Genomic DNA, 17,634 nt, shown 5'->3' with positions numbered 1-17,634 from the left:
CCTACTGACCTGTGAAGATTAAAATGTGGCATCCCTCAGTATTTTGAGTGGGCTGTGCTGCCTGACCTCATTCTGATGATTTTCCTTCATAAAGTAGGAAAATACAATTGTTAATGGACACTTAATTGTAACTCTTAACTAATTTTCCCATGCTTATTTTTCTCATTTCTTGTAATGAAAGCTTTATAGGTGTCCAAAATGTGGAAACTTGTTTTGCCTGGACTGTGAACTCTTCATCCAGGAGTCCCTACACTCCTGTCCCGGCTGTGCCTCCACCAGGCCGTCCTAGTCATGGCACCAGCACACCAACAGTACCAGTGTCCCTCACACCTCACCTCAACAAACGACCCAAGCAACGATGACTCTGTGTCTTTTGAATATTTGATTTTGGGAGACTCCAGGTAGTGTGCATGGTCAGTAGGCAGTCTCCTGCATTGCATGGCACACACAGAGATAATGTAGACACAGCAGGGAAGCTCAGTGTAAAGAGGTACCATTTTTAATCTGATGATATCACCAGTTTCCTTATTCTTCTGAGTAAATCTATGACAGAGCAGACACATCATAGTGAGATCTGGTTTAAATGTCATTTTTAGCTCACCTGAGCCAAAGGCTCAAGTGAGCTACAGTTGTATTGCCATCACTCTTCGTCCAGCGTGCGTCATGCATCATCCGGTTTGTGTTGTGCATAAACTTTTTACATTTTCATCTTCTTGAGAACCCCATGACCAATTTTCACCAAACTTGGCAGGTGACATCCCAAGGGGATAGGATATCAATTTATTCAAATGGGCACCATGACCCACCTGGAGGCCCCAGGGGGGCTCAAATCCCCCCCCCCCCAAATTAAGGAATATTTATAAATCTTCTTCTCTAGAACCAGAAGTGATAGAGCTCAGTTAATACTACGAGTTAGTAAATTGATGATTGTAGTTTCAAGTTTGTTCATGGTGGAATCAGGGGTGCCCCCTTGGGTCCCAGGGGATGGGTCCTAATGGGGCCTAAATTGTACATTATCATCTTCTTCTGGAGAACCCCATGACCTATTTTCACCAAACTTGGCAGGTAGCATCCCTAGAGGGATAGGATCTCAATATGTTCAAATGGGCACAATGCCTCCCCTCCCCCATGTAAGGGCTCTTTTAAGATTTTCTCTGTAACCAGAAGTGATAGAGCTGATACAATGAGTCAGTATATTGATGACTGTTGTTTCAAATTTGTTCATGGCATACTCGGGGGTGCCCCCCCCCCCCCCCCTTGGGACCAAGAGGAGTGGGGTGGGATGGGTCCAAATGGGAACTTAAATTGAACATGTTCTTGAAAACCCCTTGATGAATGTTCACCAAACTTGGCAGGTAGCATGTCGGTGGGTGAACACCTCAATTTGTTCAACTTGGCACCATGCTCCCCTTACAATTCTTCTCTGGAACCAGAAGTGATAAAGCAAAGTTAATAATTTGTACATTGATGACTTTAATTCCAAGTTTTTTCATTGCACATTCAGGGCTGTCCCCCCCCCCCCCCCCCCTTGGAGTGGGGGGGGGGAGGCAGGAGGGATTCACATGCAAACCTAAATTGTCCTACACTAAGTAATATTTATATAATATTGGATGGCCTTGAGATTAATACAAGGAAATATTGGACGAGCTATGCACAAATATTGGACGAGTCGAAGACGAGTCCAATATTTTGCTTAGCGAGTCCAATATTTCCTTGTATCAATCGAAAATAGGACATTCAATATCATCATTATTATCCTACAGAGGATTTTAGCAAAGAATATTTTCACTTAGGCCTACCCTTTCTGTCTCCGACTCCGAGTGCTGTATGGTCTCCTACTGTGTAGTGATCCTGACATGGGGTATGGTATACATGTTGATGTAGGCCTACACTCTTCAGTGCAAGTTAATCCACTTCAGTCTCTGATAAAACAGTGATCTATGTATCCAAGGTAGCCGTCATGTTACTGTTAGACCGAGATCTAGCTAATTTAGACCAGAATTAGATGTATTTGTATCCGAGATCTCAGAAACAATTCACGTCACATCTACCGTAGATCGTGAAAGATCGAATTAGGCTACTACCACAACTAGTACTAGTCCTACTGTGCTGTATATCGTACTTGTACACACGTACGTACATGTACAGTAACTGTAATGCATATCGCGCATGCAAATGCAAGCGCAGCGGCGGCGGCCGGCTACATCCATATCGCGCGCGGGCTATCTATCAGTAGCGTTGAGCATGCAACAACGCAGAGCTGCAGATCAATCGTCGCCTTGCGCCTGCATGCACACACACACACAAAAAATGCAACTTGTTTTCATCAAACCTAAATTTAACTTCCTGTTATGAAAGTGATATTTTGAAAAATTGTGTGAAAAACAATTTCAACTAATTGATATATGAAATTTGTTTGTATAAACGCAGAATTTTAGAAGAAACGATATTCTAGTTAATTCGTGATTGACCAATCACAGACGTTTTACTTCATATTTCAAGTCATCTCGTATGTATCTCAACCAATCACTGTGCAGTTTATAAAAACTTTGGGGAATCCCCCTCTTGCCGTCCAATATTTTAAATATTGGTCGCCTCGGCAAAAATATATCGGTCGAGTTCAACAAACTTTTTAAGTGGGTTGGAGGTTATGAGGTGCGTCGACAAAATAACACTTGTATTTGGGCTCTAAAAATCCTCTGTATGGATAATAATCAATAATATTCTTCTCTAGAATCAGAAGTGACAGAGCTTTAAGTCTTTTTTTTTTCTTCAAAAATGCATAGTCCAACCTTTTATGAAGTGACATGTACTTGGCAGGTATTTTTTATTAGTCTGATGGAATATGCAAATGGACACCATGCCCCCAGCTCTCAAAGCTGCCCCTGCCCCAAGTTTCCAAGTTCTTAGGTTAGAGTCTGCAAGAATGCATGGAAGATCAACTTGCGATACTCAGGTGAGCGCGGGACCCCTGGGTCTGTTGTTGGTGCATTAGAATAAAGAAACACATGACCGATGTGATTTTATACTATGCAGTTCGATTACTTGACCTTCTCCTCTCTCACATACTGCAAACATAGCATATTGTCGCTGGGGTGACAAGACCTTGTATCTGCAATTTTGGTGAAAAAGACTTTTTTGCATTTATGGTCGAATAATCGGTTAAGTGATGTCCTGTCCAAATCCTAGTTGTCTTACCCCAAAAATAAAGCCACCATGGCACGTCAAAGGAACGGCGGTCCCATTCAGTATAGTGCTTTGGCCGCCATGTTTTTTGGCTCTCCTGCACATTTGACATTTTGTAGATACGAGGTCTTGTCGCCCCAGCGACGATATATGAACTTAATTAACCATATTTATACAATCCCTTAACTATTCAGACTATCCGTGCCATTCAGCAGTTGTACTGATATGTGTACATACAGGGAATCACATTATTTCAATTTCAATTTTATTTTTATATTTCTCACAAATAGCACTAAAAAAGTATAATTATACAATAAGAAAATTATACAAAAGATAAATTAGATGAAACTTCACTGGAATGTACAAAAGTTTGTCTTGGTATAAACACAAAGGTCTGTACAGTATACATCAGAGTTCAGGTCCCATGATAAATCAGATTAGGGGAATTATGATGTACAGATATTTTTTAGACCATACTATGACTGTTTGAACTGATAAAAACAAACAAGCAAAAAAAAATTCAAATATTACCAAAAAAAATACAGAAATGCCACATGTTGCAACAATATTGTTACCTACTATACAAGTAAGGACATTGGGAGAACAACGACTGAGATTGTAAAGATTCAAATGGGTATGAAGGTATAGAAAATGGTGTAATAGTATGACATAACTACATTATTTAAAGGTAAGAGATAATAAGAAATTTATTGTGGATATAAACAATACACACAAGGACAATAGAGCTCAGAAGTCACATTCCAGCAGGGCTCCTAGAGCCAGGCCATGTGACCATGGTAACCGACAAGCTGCCATGGAATGTCAAGGAATTTTGAAAATCGGGTGTAACAATAAGGACTTGAAGAGCACAACAGGCAGGCTGATGGAAACATAGTGTTCGTGGTTAGGATCCCTCCGGACTACTACCGTATGTCCAATAAAAAAAAATACAACGGGACCCTCCACAATGATATCTTTAAAAATAATGAATCAATCTAAATACAAATTCAGGGTATGAACCTATAACTCATTGCCCACATCTTACAGAAAACCCTTCCAGGCCCCCCCCCCCCTCCAGATCTTGGCAGTTGACTGCGCGATCACGACAAAAATTGGCACCACATGATGTAATCTAAAGTACCGTGAAGTAATTTTTTTTCACAAATTATCGTTTATGCTAAATTATGCTAATTTATGCATAATGATGCATGAAATGAGACAATTTGGTATGAATCACTAAATAAAGCTCAAAACAGGCACATTTTTGTGTAAATATTCTGTTTAGTGTCCTTAGCAAATGTAAGAGAAAAAAATTGTGCAATCAGAAAAAATTTCTGTGAGTAATTTTTTTTACAATTTCTTATGTATTTCTTTGTTTTTTCGACTTTATGTTTTTCATTGTTTTTTCGATGAAATTTGTCTACGACATTGTTCCGAACAAGAAAATATGTGAATTGATTTTAATCAATAAAACCCCAAAATAATCATGGTTTTATGAAATTTGCCTGTAAACACAGTTTGCATTGAAATTGTACAAGAATTCATGTTTTTGAGCAATTTTTGGTCTGACATGCACGTACATATTTATGCGCAACTTCGGAACCGCGTGCCCGGGCATCACAAATTTGGTGTCAAAAGATGCGGGAGACTCGAAAGAAGAAAGTCATGAAATATCGCAGCGATAGCTTTTCGCAATAGCGATACATCGCACAAAACATCGAGGGGGGCCTCGGAGGCCCCCCCCCCCCCAATCCCCAGGGGCTATTTAGGTAGTTGATAGAGCCGGGGGGGGCCTCCCAAGCCCCCACTCCAGATCTCGGCCGTCGACTGCGCGATCACGACAAAAATTGGCACACACATGATGTAATCTAAAGTACCGTGAAGTAATTTTTTTTTACAAATTATCGTTTATGCTAAATTATGCTAATTTATGCATAATGATGCATGAAATGAGACAATTTGGTATGAATCACTAAATAAAGCTCAAAACAGGCACATTTTTGTGTAAATATTCTGTTTAGTGTCCTTAGCAAATGTAAGAGAAAAAAATTGTGCAATCAGAAAAAATTTCTTTGAGTATTTTTTTTAATTTTCTTATGTATTTCTTTGTTTTTTCGACTTTATGTTTTTCATTGTTTTTTCGATGAAATTTGTCTGCGACATTGTTCCGAACAAGAAAATATGTTATTAATTGATTTTAATCAATAAAACCCCAAAATAATCATGGTTTTATGAAATTTGCCTGTAAACACAGTTTGCATTGAAATTGTACAAGAATTCACGTTTTTGAGCAATTTTTTAATCTGACATGCACGTACATATTTATGCGCAACTTCGTAATCGCGTGCCCGGGCATCACAAATTTGATGTCAAAAGATGCGGGAGACTCGAAAGAAGAAAGTCATGAAATATCGCAGCGATAGCTTTTCGCAATAGCGATACATCGCACGAAACATCGAGGGGGGGCCTCGGAGGCCCCCCCCCCCCCAATCCCCAGGCCTAGTTAGGGTTAACCCTAACTAGGCCGGGCTATTTAGGTAGTTGATAGAGCCGGGGGGGGGGGGGGGCGTCGACTGCGGCCGTCGACTGCGCGATCGCGACGAAAATTGGCACACACATTGCCTATGCTGTAATCTAAAATTCCTTGAAGTTAATTTTTCAAAAAATTATCATTTATGCTAAATTATGCCAGAGACTGCAACCCCAAGCACCTTCTGATCAGGAGATTCTCCCGCCCGAAACTCCTAGCAACGGGAGACTCCAAGTTGATGTGTGCGAAGCACGAAGTTTCTAGGGTTCTAGATGTTCTCTGGTGCTATCTAGCGTGTTAAGGCTTAGTTCTTCAACATACGATAGCAATAAGTAAGAAATCCTTTCCACCTGGAGACACAGAGCCAGGGCGGGAGAAATCAAATCTCCAGCGGGAGAACGGGAGATTTTGCAAAAATGGGTTTTCGGCGGGAGATCTCCCGTCGAAAACGGGAGAGTTGGAGTCTCTGTTATGCTAATTTATGCATAATGATGCATGATTGAAATCAGACTATTTGGTATAAATCACAAAATAAAGCTCAAAACAGGCACATTTTTTGTGTAAATATTCTTTTTAGTGTCCTTAGCAAATGTAATAGAAAAAATTGTGATATCAGAAAAAATTGTGAAGTATTTTATTGTTTTTTGAATTTCTTATATATTTCTTTGTTTTTTCGACTTTATGTTTTTCTCTTTTTTTTCGATGAAATTTGTCTGCAACATCGCTCCGAGCAAGAAAATATGTTATTCATTGATTTTAATCAATAAAACACCAAAATAATCACGCTTTTATGAAATTTGCCTGTAAGCACAGTTTGCATTGAAATTGTACACGAATTCACGTTTTTGAGCAATTTTTGGTCTGACATGCATGTACATATTCATGCGTAACTTCGGGATCGCGCGCCCGGGTGTCGCAAATTTGATGTCAAAAGATGCGGGAGACTTGAAAGAAAAAAGTCATGAAACATTGCGGCAATAGCTTTTTGCAATTGCGATACATCGCGCGGAACGTCGAGGGGGGGCCTCAGAGGCCCCCCCTGGCCTAGTTAGGGTGAAGACCTTGAAGTAGCATTTGTGACCCTGCACCTCAAAACAAACAAAAAGTCACCAGACATGACTTTTTAGTTAAGACCATATTCTGAAAGAGCAGACTTTAAGCTTTAAAATGATGTATAACTCAAGTCAAATGGACTCTCCTAACCTATCTAAATATTGGAAAGAAAGCACAAACTCAGGAAAAGTGTGAACTGAGGAAAGAGGCTCTGAAGTACAGTGTCTATTCAAGCGCTTAATCTTTACCAAACCGTGCTGGCTGTGCGATGAATGGGACAAAAAAACAGGAAGTAAACCACCAGAGTACTAAATCAATGAAGGAATTATCAGATTAAAGTGAAATTAAGCATGCCTCATTACCACATTCTGTCCATAATTAATGCCAGCTTTCAAAGCAGTAACATTATCCTTTAAAAAGTTATTAGAGTTGAAAGTGAAGAGTATGGACAAGGTTTTTCAGAAATGAAAAAGGGATTCTAAAGACACGCCTAATCACACTATTCTACCAAAAATGTTCCGAGATAAACTGCTAAAAAAACACACTTTCCTGCCCGTTTTATGATACCAAATTTTAGCATATTGTAAAAGAAGACCCGCTCTTTCAGAAAATATGAAAAAGTCAAGTTCGGCTAGGTTGACCCATTTCATTTATTTTTGAGTCCTCACGCAAAATCAGTGTGTGCGACTTTATGTTCGTTTTGAGGTGCACGGTCACATTTAGACAGTTTAATCATATTGGGTGTTATCAATGTGAAAATCTGATTGTAATTTTTGGGGGGACATACTGTAATGTAAGGATAGACAAGGAGGAAAATAAAGAGCAACAAGTACTATACACTATGCATGCTGTAACTGCTCAGAAGATATAGCTTCAATTTTCGTTTGAATGAAGTTAAAACGGTGCAACTTGTAAGTTCTGTGGGGAGTTCATTGCAATACTTAGGCCCATGAACGTTATGGTTTTCTTTGCAAAAATTGTTCGGGTACGTGGAAGGTGATACGCATAACATTGACAGGTTGGATAATCATGAATTGTATAATTTCTTGTAAACATTTGGGAAAATACATCTGGTAATTGACCAGTTGAATATTCAAACATAAACAGGCCAACTTTGTAGTAGAATAGCTCAGGAATTTTCAAAATTTTGTTACTCTTAAATTCATTCTTGTGGGATAAATATCCAGTATGATTTACAGTTCTGATAGTGCATTTTTGCACAATAGATAAAGAATTGATCAGATTTTTAGAAGCATTTCCCCAAGCAAGAATCCCATAATTAAGATAAGGAGAAATTAAAGTTGAATATATACTCTGTAGAATATTACATAGAAAATAATATCTAAGTTTGTCGAGAGCACCTGTATTTCTGGCAATAATTCTACTTACATAGTTAACATGGGTTCTCCAAGATAAATCACTATTGATATAAAGACCCAAAAATGTTGCACTATTGACCTTTGACAGATTAATGTTTATCTTGATAGAGATAGGAAACACAGGTAGCGTATTACTAAACAGCATAATGAGTTTTATCAATTATCATCATCCGTCCGTCCGTCGTCCAGCAATAACACTACAAAAACTTGAATAACTTCAATTTCAATCAAACTTGGAGGGAAGAGTGGTTATACAAATTTACACATTTTACCAAACATGAATTGAATGATTACGCAGTACCCGCTGCATGCTATAAGGATTGGAACCAACACTTGCTGTCGGGTCCAAGCACGGTGGTCTAGTGGAGATGATGCCTGTCCGGTGATCAGGAGGTTGTAGGTTCCAATCCTGTCCGAGTACGCACGCCCATAATTTTTTATCATGGCTACTACTAAAACACTGATCAATTCAGTGCTTATTTACGTTGATGTAGGGCAATTTCTTAATCAGTTGCAAAGTTATGAGGGATGTTGATAAAGTGCATAATAGAGTGTTTGAACTTCTCAGATTTCCAGATATTTCTTTACTTGAAGGTAAGATAAAAACCAATTTTGTTGGCTTTTGTTAGATTTATTTCTAGCTCCTTGTCAGCCCATTCTTAAAATTTCATCTTTATCTGTTCACATCATGGTTCAACTCTCCAACAAGTGGCACATGTCTTCGAAAGCTGGCTCAACTCTCCTCTTACTGCGGGAGTGTTGAGCAACTTGAGTTGTTTTTGGGGGGTTTTTTTCGAGGAAAGTCTTTTTAATTAGGCAATTAGCTAGATGAAATTCCATATCACATTTTTTAAGATCGCAACTTGTCAGAACATGTCAGAAAAAAGGAACCACAGGACTCAAACCTGTCATCTACTTTTTTCCAACATGTTTGTTAAATTACATATCAGCAGTTGCGATCTTAGAAATTTCAATCTCTTGCCTTGTCTGCCTTGGACTACTTAATACGTAATAATGTTGGAATTTCGGAGCTTGTTCCAAGTTCGTCATGTCGGCGGGCAACCAGGGATAGCCTTGTGGTAGTGTCGCTTCCTGGTAAGCAGTAGATGACAGGTTTGGGTCCCTTGGTTCCTCTTTTCCAACATGTATTTTGTTGAATTGCAGATCAGCAGCTGCGATCTTACACATTTTGTTAGCTCACCTGAGCCGAAGGCTCAAGTGAGCTATTGCGAACGCCCTTTGTCTGGCGTCCGTCGTGCGTCAACTTTTTACATTTTCATCTTCTTCTTGAAAACCCCAAGACCGATTTTCACCAAACTTGGCAGGTAGCATCCCTAGGGGTTTAGGATCTAAATTTGTTAAAATGGGCACCATGCCCCACCCAGGGGGCCCTGAACCCCCCAAAATTAAGGAATCTTTAAAAATCTTCTTCTCCAGAACCAGAAGTGATAGAGCCAAGTAAGTTAATACTATGACTTACATCGTGTAGTACATTAATGACTGTAGTTCCAAGTTTGTTCCCCCCCCCCCCCCCCGCCCCAAGGGGGGGAGGGGGAGTTGGAAAGGTCCAAATGGGGCCTAAATTGTACATTTTCATCATCTTCTTGAAAAGCTCATGATGGATTTTCACCAAACTTGGCAGGTACATTGTATCATCCCTAGGGGGTTAGGTTCTCAATCGTTAAAGTGGGCACCATGCCTCACCCAGGGGGCCCCAGGGGGCCCAAACCCCCCAAATTTAAAGTATCTTTAAAAATCTTCTTCTCTAGAACCAGAAGTGATACAGCTAAGTTAATACTATGAGTTAGTACATTAATGACTGTAGTTTCAAGTTTGTTCATGGCGGAATCAGGGGTGCCCCCCTTGGGACCCAGGGGAGGGGGGGTGGGGAGGGGTCCAAATGGGGCCTAAATTGTACATTTCATCTTCTTCTTGAGAACCCCATAACTAATTTTCACCAAACTTGGCAGGTAGCATCCCTAGGAGTGTAGGATCTCAATTTGTTCAAATTGGTACCGTGTCCCACCTGGAGGGCCCCAAGGGACCCAAACCTCCCAAAATTAAGGAATCTTCAAAAATCTTTTCGAGAATCAGAAGTGACAGAGCTAAGTTAATACTATGAGTTAGTACATTAATGACTGTAGTTTCAAGTTTGTTTGATAGCAGATCCAGGGGTGCCTCCCTTGTGACAGGGGGGAGGGATGGGGAGGTCCAAATTAGGGCCTAAATTGTACATTTTCATCTTCTTCTTGAAAACCTTATAATGAATGTTCACCAAACTTGGCAGGTAGCATCCCTAGGGGGTTAGGATCTCAATTATAGGCACCATGCTCCTGCCCCCCCCCCCCCCCCATCCTTCCAAATTAAGGAATCTTAATAAAAGTGTTCTCTAGAACCAGAAGTGATAGAGCTAAAATTGATACTATATGAGTGTGTGTGTGTGTGTGGGGGGGGGGGGGGACATCCCTAATTGTACATGTTCATATTCTATGGCTGGTCAAATTTTGGTAGAGCTGTGTGTACTTGATAGTGATTAGTTGATTAGTGACTGCCTGAAAGGTGAACTTGCGATACTCAGGTGAGCGCTAGACCTGCGGATCTCTTGTTTGTAAAGGAAGACAAATTGTAGGAAATATTTCCAAAAATGGAAAAAGTGGCTCAACTCTCTTGCATCTCCCTTATACCCTGACAACCCTTCTGCTAAAAACACTCTTGCGGTAACATTCCCTGATGATTCAACATTCTGTCCAAACAGAATGACACGCTACCCAATCATGTGCATGGATTGTAATCACACCCTCTTCAGGCATGAAAGGGAAGGTTGATATGGAACTTACTAAGGTTTTCGGTGTGTGTCTGTTTAAGCAGTACCCCTCACTTTCTCCTGCGGTTTTATTGCTGGAGGCGAGGAATTTTGTTTTCTGGGCTTTGTCCTGGCGTTGTCAAGTAAAGTCTGTTAAAGCAGGGCTGTTGTTTTGTCATCTATACAAGGTACAAATTGTAGATATGTGCTTGACTTTCTTACACTGGGCCAATGTTGGCAATGGTCGGCAAGGACGCAAATGATGAGCTAAACGCTGGCTCAGTGTTGTGCCAATGTCATACTTTTGTTTCTTTTGGCAAAGAGTTGAGTAAATTACTAGTTACCCAACTGTAATGAATGTACATATTATGATATACATGTATTATATGGTTGCTTATATGTGTGCATGTAGGCCCATGCATCAAACATCATCTTTGGATATTTTTAGGGGATTACCCTAACAAAATTGATGATCATATTTTTTATTGTACCGATAGTGATTTATTGCTGGAATATTATTGTTAATAAACCGCCTGACCGTTAATTCATTGGTTTTTCTGTGCAATCATTCTCATGTGTGAATTTGGTAGTTAGACAACATTGCAATGTGTAACTTTGTTTATGTTGCCAAAATGTTACAGTGTAATATGGTATAGAGTTGAGTCAGTGTTGCAACAGGGTTGACCGTAATACAGCATGATGCATGAACTAGAATGTGGTTGATGTGGCGTCCAGATGACATCCGAACAAGGTCAGGATAATGTTATAACATTTGGATGAGTCATACAGCTCACGAGTTATAGGCTGCGTTTATCAACTTTCCCCTGTTTGAAACGGCTTTCCAAAGCCCTTTCCAAAGCCCTTTAGAAACGGCTTCCAAAATAGTTGCATTTATAGTTATCAACTCTTCACGAACACGATAACTGGCCTGTCACTGCACAGCTGCATTGCGCAATTCGACTCGAGGAGAAGAGGTCATAGTGTATATGAGGCGTGCATTGTTCGTAGCTGCAGTACAATACTACAAAGCCGTTTCAAAACAGCTTGGTGTTTATCAACTTCAAAAGGCTTTTACAAACAGGTTTCTGAAAACCTGTTTAGGAAACCTGTTTGGAAAGCCACAAATTTGCGGCTTTCGAAAAGGCTATCCGAAAGGGCTTTCAAAACAGCTTTGCGTTTATCAACTCATAAAAATTCCTTGAAAGCTTTTTGGAAAACCTGTTTCTGCCGAGAAAAAGGGTTGATAAACGCACCCATACAGTCACAAGTTATACAGCCCACGAGTCATACAGCTCACAAGTCATACAGTTCGCTAGTTGTACAGCCCACAACAGGGCTGCCAACACTGGAAACTAGTAGAGAGTGAGACTCCCATAGGCCAATGCTATAATTTAGGAGTCAAAATGAGTGAGATCAATAGAAATGCATGCAGATGAAATAAAGTTTTAGAGTGAGAAAGGACCAAAATGCGTGAGTCTCACGCTCAATGTGTGAGAGTTGGCGGCCCTGCCACAAGTTCGACACAAAATAAAGCGCATGAGTTACACACAGCCCACAAGTTCAACACTACGCATAAAAGGCTCACGAGACCGACACTGCAAACAAAGCCCACAAGACCGACACTACACTTACAAGGCTCACGAGACCGACACTGCAAACAAAGCCCACAAGACCGACACTACACTTACAAGGCTCACGAGACCGACACTGCAAACAAAGCCCACAAGACCGACACTACACTTACAAGGCTCACGAGACCGAAACTACGCAAAAGGGGCTCACGAGACTGACACTAGTCAAAGAAGGCCCACAACACCGATGGGATGAAGAGGCGCCACCTATAGACAATTAACCGTATAGGGTGTTCAGATAATGGAATAATGAAGATATGAGAGATGGAAAAGGAGAGTTGCTAGGGTGTTACTCCGTCAGTTGCCCTCCCTCACCCCCTGAAATGTTCAAAATCTTTAATTAGGTGATACGCTATCAGCGTATCACCTATTGTGATTGTCAAAATCTCTCTTTATTTCTTTTTATTCTTCTTTCTTTCTGGACAATTTTGTGTCATCAATATCTCAAGAATGACATTACGGAATAACATGACATTTTCAGGGAACATGTCTCATGACAATATCTAGCCACAATAAGGTTTTCATGACAGTAACATATCTATGACGTCGTCTAGGCGCCATTTTGTGATTTTTGGACCATGTTACATGATCGATCATAACTTCATAACTAAAGGTCATTTCTGTATCATTTTTTGTGGACATAAAGTTCAGGTCACGTTCTATCTTACTTCTTTTGATGCTAATTACCTAGGACATCATTAAGTGCGCGTAAGCGCGCGTCAAAATTTTAAAAGGCTCAAAACAACTTTCCAATGGGAAATCTCGAAGTTTCAGACAATTTTATGCGTTTCAAACAATTTTGCGCGTGCGCGTCCGTCCGCGCATTTTCGCGCGCACAGCGCGTCAGCAACATGAAAATACACTTTTTTTGACAGATTTGGATTCCTGATACTTTGAGCAACAATATCCATTGATTTCTAATCGATTCCTACAAATAACAAAGCAATGCACTTGCGTCAAAGTTCAAATTTCGCGTGCGCGTCTATGTGCAAATATAGTGAAAAAACATGTCTTTGTTTATTTCGCCATAGCTCTTTAAAACGTCAGGTGACCCTATGTTTTTATTGCATATTACAAAAGCATATAAATTGGACATGACGTTTCAAGTATCATTATTTCCATAATTACATTATGACGTCATCATATCGTCATCTGAAATCAAAAAAGTGGAATTAATTTTTTTGAGGTACTGTTTCTGACATTCATTTGCTCGTATCTCTGTTGTTTAAGCTCAATATTATCCCAAATTCAGATATGTTGTACTTTGAACATTTGCCTTTCAAGTCCATGTCATGGTTTTGAAATTTGATGACGTCATCATGCTTTAAATTGTGTTTAAAGGTAAAGACGCAAAATCGGACAAGTTTACGTGTTATGTCTATGGGAGGTGATTTTTTTAGAAACCATGCATTGACTTGACAACGTTTAAGCACCTTTATCTCAGCTGATTTTGCTTCATTTCCTCTGAAACTTATTTATGTTGTAGCTGTGACAATAAGCTGCAGTAATCATGCATTTTATTCTTTGAAATCTCCTCATGAGGTTGACAATTTTGCAATTTAAAACTGAAAATGAGAATGGAATGCGGACCAAACGATTCCTGATTCATCTTTCACGTACATAAGCTTACGTTCCTCTAATTTTCTCGTCGAGACGTATGGTCGAGTGGTTAGAGGCGTCGTCTTAGAAACGTGAGGTTGCACACGTACGGGTTCGATCCTCACAAGAGCACGAAAGAAAATAATATATTTTTTTTACTTTTTTTCTTCAATAGAGTACTACACCTTCGTCCATGTAGAAATCACGTTTGCATGTAAACACACCTATACGCACACACTCACACAGTATACCTTTGTTTTGCGTTGGAGACTGCATTACTTCGACTGCTGCAAAATTATAGTTTTGCAGGTTGGGCTTTTCAAACTGATATAGTATACTGTCACAACATGAAATTTGTTCATATTAATTCAGTAACACAATGTAGTCGTGGTTACTTTGTGCTGATTTATACATGTAACAAGCTATACATTGTAAAAAAGGTATTCAGTCTTCTGTATTGATGATTATTTGTCAATTAGTGGTTTTTGTGGAGTTTCAGATAGTGATAAAAAGTATGGATGATAAGTGCAGCGATAATTCCTATAGTTAGTTCAAAGCTGTGTTACAGATGTTTGATACATACATTTAGCATTGTGTGTGTGTATATACGTGTGTATACAGGTTGGCCATATGACACATGCTAGACAATTACTCTTAATTGATTAGCAAACGTGATCAGCTATGGAACTGAATATGGTACTAATGTATGATGTTAATGATTCTGATTAAACTGTGACGAGTTTAAAGGGATAGCGTAACTGTGTGTAAAAATAAGGCAATTATAAGGATATTTTAGGGCAATTTGATAACCATGCCTATAATAATTTCATACAGGTACTAATGCCTGCCTCATATTCAAATGATAGATCGTCATGTCAATAGCAAACTGACAACGTACGATGAATGTGTTATATATTGAACAACTGTCTTTCAAGTCCATAACGTTCCCCATATTTTCCCGTCGAGACGTGTCGCCGAGTGGTTAAAGGCGACGTCTCAGAGACGTGAGGTTGCGGGTTCGAACCCCACAAGATCACGAAACAAAATAATTAGCTACTTTACTGTTTTTTTTTTCTTCAATTTTGTATTACATATTCGTCCATGTACTAGGTGTTTCAAAAAACATTTCCCACTTTTGATTCTTAATAATTCAAAAACTATATATCAGATAACACTGTCATTGATATGAGTGATAGTTGAATAGTGTACAATTTGGTTGGAGGTGGTTTAAATATGAAAGCATAAATCACTTTCATGAAATCCATGATTAGTTTCACAGATAGGTTCCAGATTTTGCTCTATTTTCAACCCTCTGTACAAAATTTCACTTTGCACAGGGGTCAATGGGTGTGTATGGGAGTGTGTGGTTAACACCCTGACAATGGTCCAGAACAATGGCCAGGGTTTGAATGCTTCATTATTTATTCATGAGAAATTCCACTATCACAACTAGTCTTTAGTCAGCCTCTGGCAGTATCTGTGTAAAGTCAAATGCCTGTCGATACTGTCGTTGAGTCGTGACAGAACTCTTCCTTCTTCTGAAAAACGAAATTACAATGAATACCTTCTGTTCTATTGTAAACATGGTGACAGGAAGCAAAGAAAATCAATTAGAGTATACACTTGTGTATATGGAGCCTTAAATTAATCTACTGTGAAATCGCCCCAGTGATAAATGCTGCGGAACTCTTTACCAAAAATGATCTCTTTTTATCGAAAAAGCGAAAAATTTGTCAGACTATTTAATTAGTAGACAGTTGTATTAAAATGAGGAACTTTAGATCGTTTATGCTTATCTATTTCCAAAATTTAGTGATATGTGAAGCAAAATTTGAAAATGATTCCAGCTGGAATGAAATGTGGTGTTGCAAGCACATGGAAACATGTGCTTACCTTTTCCATGTGCATGCATTTTACCCTTTACCGTGCATGAATTCAGACTAGCAGTGCCCAGGGCAATCCACATGAATTATTGATTAAGCATTCATGTGCCTGGGAGCGCGAGACTGACGCCTAGTCAACAGGTGGTTCAGGCATATCCATTGTTCAGGGCCATTGTCAGCACACACTCACATACACATCATTGGTTCTTGTGCAAAGTTCAATTTTTGTACAGAGGGTTGAAATCTGACCCAAATCTGAAACCTTACTTCAAAATCAATCTCCGATTTAATGAAATTAATTCATGCTTTCACATTCAAATTACCTTCAACCAAATTGTACACTATTCAGCTATTACTCATATCAATGACAGTTATATCGGATGAATAGTTTTTGAGCGATTAATGATCAAAAGTGGGAAATGTTTTTTGAAACACCTAGTAGAAATCACGTTCGTATATAAACGCACCTATACACACACACAGACACACACACACGCCATATCCCTCTTTTTTGTGTGTTGGAGACCACATTGCTTCGACTGCAGCAACATTTTGCAGGTTGACTTTGTCAAACCGATCATAGTATGTAATGACGACGACTGAGGTGTTGTACTTTGAACAATTTTCTTTCAAGACCATGTCATTGTTTTGTAATTTGATGACGTCATTACACTGAAAATTGTGATTAAAGGCAAGGTATCAAAACCAGCCGATTATAGGTTTTATGTCTGCGGGACGTATTTTTCCCAAGTTGCCAGAAATGGCATAGCGACCTCAGTCGTTACAAGGCCGCTTTTCCGTCTAGCAATGCAATAGATGTTCACACGGCCACGTTAGTTGAGTGGGCATTGACTTTCCCCCCGTTATATCTATACATTGTTGTTGTTTTTTTGTCTTACCATTTCCGTGGATGACCCGTGGTCGAGTGGTTACAGATACGGTTTCGCATGCACGCTCAATATAACTTCAAGGTGCCTATATCACATTCTTTTCTTTGTCGATCACAGATGACTGTCATCTCATGACCACAAGCGTATCACCTAACTCGTCCTCAATGTGACGAGTTTTCATGTCTCGTTGTGTTTGTGTGTGTCTGTTTGTGAAAAAAAAAAGTGAAAAAAGAAAAGGGGAAAGAACTTATATCCTGTCCATCATCTAGCTGGAAATTGGGAATAGCACAAAGGCATATCAAAGATCTATTAAAAATAAAACCATATATCATTCTTGTCTTCTTTTATTTATTGGGGGGCCACGAAGAGAACAATTTTATTTTGAAAAAAAGAAAGAAAAAGAAATCGGTAACAATGTTGTGAAGGAGCTGCCCCCTAAAAGCCACACGTGTAGAAATACATAGTTGATGTCGTTGATATGTAGATGGTGCTGTTCAAGTACACTTGTAGTTACAATCTCTTCACTTCGCGTGCCGAAATTGCGTCTGCCAGTATGTTATTTTTCCCTTCATGGAACACCCTGTACAGGTACATACTTGTAATTGACATTTAGATGGCGCTGTTCATCCTGTCGGTCTCGTGAGCCTTTTTGGGGTTTTTTGCGTATTGTCGGTCTCGTG

The 17,634-nt window shown here is 39.5% G+C and overlaps 1 protein-coding gene across 2 annotated transcripts in view; it reads left to right on the top strand.

The window, feature by feature from the left end:
• Positions 1-784, top strand: part of LOC139735871 (general transcription factor IIH subunit 2-like) — an 87,542-nt gene extending 86,758 nt beyond the window's left edge. For both annotated transcript variants that reach the window (XM_071646618.1, XM_071646619.1), the window contains exon 16: positions 182-784. In XM_071646618.1, the coding sequence (XP_071502719.1) occupies positions 182-289 (108 nt within the window). In that variant the 3' untranslated portion in view covers positions 290-784. The remainder of the gene's footprint in view (positions 1-181) is intronic.
• Positions 785-17,634: the final 16,850 nt, after the last annotated feature.

The sequence above is a fragment of the Diadema antillarum genome, unplaced genomic scaffold (assembly GCF_040938485.1).
Source record: "Diadema antillarum isolate AM-2024a unplaced genomic scaffold, OU_Dant_1.0 seq00000604_RagTag, whole genome shotgun sequence".
Classification (NCBI taxonomy): Eukaryota; Metazoa; Echinodermata; class Echinoidea; order Diadematoida; family Diadematidae; genus Diadema; species Diadema antillarum.
This window is presented reverse-complemented; position numbering and strand designations above follow the sequence as displayed.